Source organism: Protomyctophum bolini (assembly GCF_963924005.1).
Source record: "Protomyctophum bolini genome assembly, chromosome: 15".
Taxonomy (NCBI): Eukaryota; Metazoa; Chordata; class Actinopteri; order Myctophiformes; family Myctophidae; genus Protomyctophum; species Protomyctophum bolini.
Window position 1 is genome coordinate 805,673 of NC_137876.1, and position 2,500 is coordinate 808,172.

Sequence of the window (2,500 nt, forward strand, 5' to 3'; positions counted from 1 at the left end):
GTTAATAATCGTAGAACGTAGGAGAGAGGAGAGGAGGTAGGTAGAGAGGAGGTGGGTTTATAGGAGAGAAGGAGAGGTTACATAGGATTGGTTACGTAGGATAGAGCTGTGAGACCAACGGCAGCCATGTTTTATTAACCCTATAATTCAATGTTTGACGTCACTCTGTGTCTCTCTGGTACGGAGTGGTACAGCCCTGTGTGTGTGTGTGTGTGCGACTGTGCGTGTGCGTGTGCATGTGCGCGTGTGCTCATGTGGAATGTGGAATAGGAGATAAGGCTCTGCTCCTTGGTGACATTCACTGCAGCACGCACACAAACACACACACATGCACAGTGCGTGCACACACACACACACACACACACACACACACACACACACTACAGTCAGTCACTCAGTTTCTGTCTGGGTCACATGGTCTGGTTTGTGTGTATTTCTGTTTTTTGTAGTTCAAACTCATTTTTTTATATTCAGCGTGACACACGCACGAGCACACACACACACACACACACACACACACACACACACACACACACACACACACACACACACACACACACACACACACACACACACAGCAGGGGGTAAGCTTGTTTTGATGAAGACTGGCATATTGTTGGGGGAGGGTGTGTGTGTGCATTTGTATACAGACCTCCAGGAGGGTAAAGACAATCCTCTCTCTCTCTCTCTCACACACACACACACACACACACACATAGAGGTATTAGCTTTGCTTCCGTAACAAAATTAAACTTTCATTTCAACTAGAAATGCACTCTGTCGACGTGCTGAAAGGGTTAATTATCATAATAATAATACAAACTAAAAATGCACTCCTACGAATCGTCAGAACTACAGACTCAATCCCAATCTAAACTATGGAATGAACTTCCCATTGCAGTCAGAACTACAGACTCACTCCCAATCTAAACTATGGAATGAACTTCCCATTGCAGTCAGAACTACAGACTCACTCCCAATCTAAACTATGGAATGAACTTCCCATTGCAGTCAGAACTACAGACTCACTCCCAATCTAAACTATGGAATGAACTTCCCATTGCAGTCAGAACTACAGACTCACTCCCAATCTAAACTATGGAATGAACTTCCCATTGCAGTCAGAACTACAGACTCACTCCCAATCTAAACTATGGAATGGACTTCCCATTGCAGTCAGAACTACAGACTCACTCCCAATCTAAACTATGGAATGGACTTCCCATTGCAGTCAGAACTACAGACTCACTCCCAATCTAAACTATGGAATGAACTAATTCATGAACTTAATTGTAAATCGTGTTTTTCTTTGTCTCCTGCTCTTTTCTCAGGGTCCACAGCTGAACACAACATGCGTGCTTAACACACGCACACGCACGCACACACACACACACACACACACACGCACACAGAGCGAGCGATGACGACCTCCCACCTGAACGGCCACGTGGGCGGGGGTGGCGGTGAGGCGGGGGAAGGGGAGGAGCTTCGCGGCGGTCACAGGGAGATGGCGGTGGACTGTCCCGGGGAGCTGGGGAGTCGGACGCTGCCCGTACGCCGCTCCGCTCAGCTGGAGAGGATCAGACAGCACCAGGTGAGTGTTAAACTCTGACCTGAGATCAGATTCATACCAGGTTTCCACTGGACACGCACTGGTCTGATTGACTCGTTCTGACCTGAGATCAGATTCTGAAAATGTCAGTCTTTCTTCGATTTTTTTCAAAAATAGCTATTTAAAAAAAATAGCAGATCTACAAGCTCATAGCGCGGCACCGAGTGGCGCGCTGCAAGCTTGTAGGTCTGCTATTTTTTTTTTAATTGCGAAAATGTGGTGAAAATCTTTGAACCACATGGAACTACATATTTTGAGATGGGGGTCCGTGGCCCAATAGAGATCATTCTGGGGGTCCTGCAGGGCTCGAAATTCACTTTTTTACTTGGTAGCACTGGTGCTCCCAATTTCAAAATGAAGGAGCACCAGAAAAAAATTAGGAGCACCCACCAAAATCTAAGGAGCACCAATATGTAATCGATTTTTTACATTCATAAAAACAATAATATAACGTGTGGTTTACAAATAACATAAAAATAGGGTTAGTACAAAAATACATGCCAGAATTTAAAATGTAGTGTCCAGACTTTCTGTCCCTCATCCATCCATCTCTTCAAAGAGGCCGAGGCATCAAACATCTCCAGTTGAGGACCCTCTAGTCTACACTGATTCCGGCCAGTCACATCACCCATTTTCTTTTTCTTTGTTTTGTGTTTTTCACCTTCATAGCCTATTTAGATCATATAATTAGAATTTCTAATATAAAATAATTTCTATGTAAAACATGGTATTTATAGCTATGCCTACTCACTATGCCTACCACTTCAGTGCTGGAAAATTACTCTAATGTTATACTTAAGTAAAAGTAGCAATACTGCTGCTATGTAGAAACCAGGTAGAAACACTTACAAGTCTGCTATTCTCTCTCTCTCCCTCTCTCTCATTCCC

General features: G+C 44.2%; 1 protein-coding gene across 2 annotated transcripts in view; it reads left to right on the plus strand.

Moving 5' to 3' along the window:
- Positions 1-2,500, plus strand: part of pals1a (protein associated with LIN7 1, MAGUK p55 family member a) — a 93,911-nt gene that overhangs the window by 850 nt on the left and 90,561 nt on the right. For both annotated transcript variants that reach the window (XR_013965415.1, XM_080784013.1), the window contains exon 2: positions 1,332-1,594. Coding sequence is in view for 1 of the 2 variants with exons in the window: in XM_080784013.1 (XP_080640139.1) it covers positions 1,421-1,594 (174 nt within the window). In the remaining variant the exon portion in view is untranslated. The remainder of the gene's footprint in view (positions 1-1,331; positions 1,595-2,500) is intronic.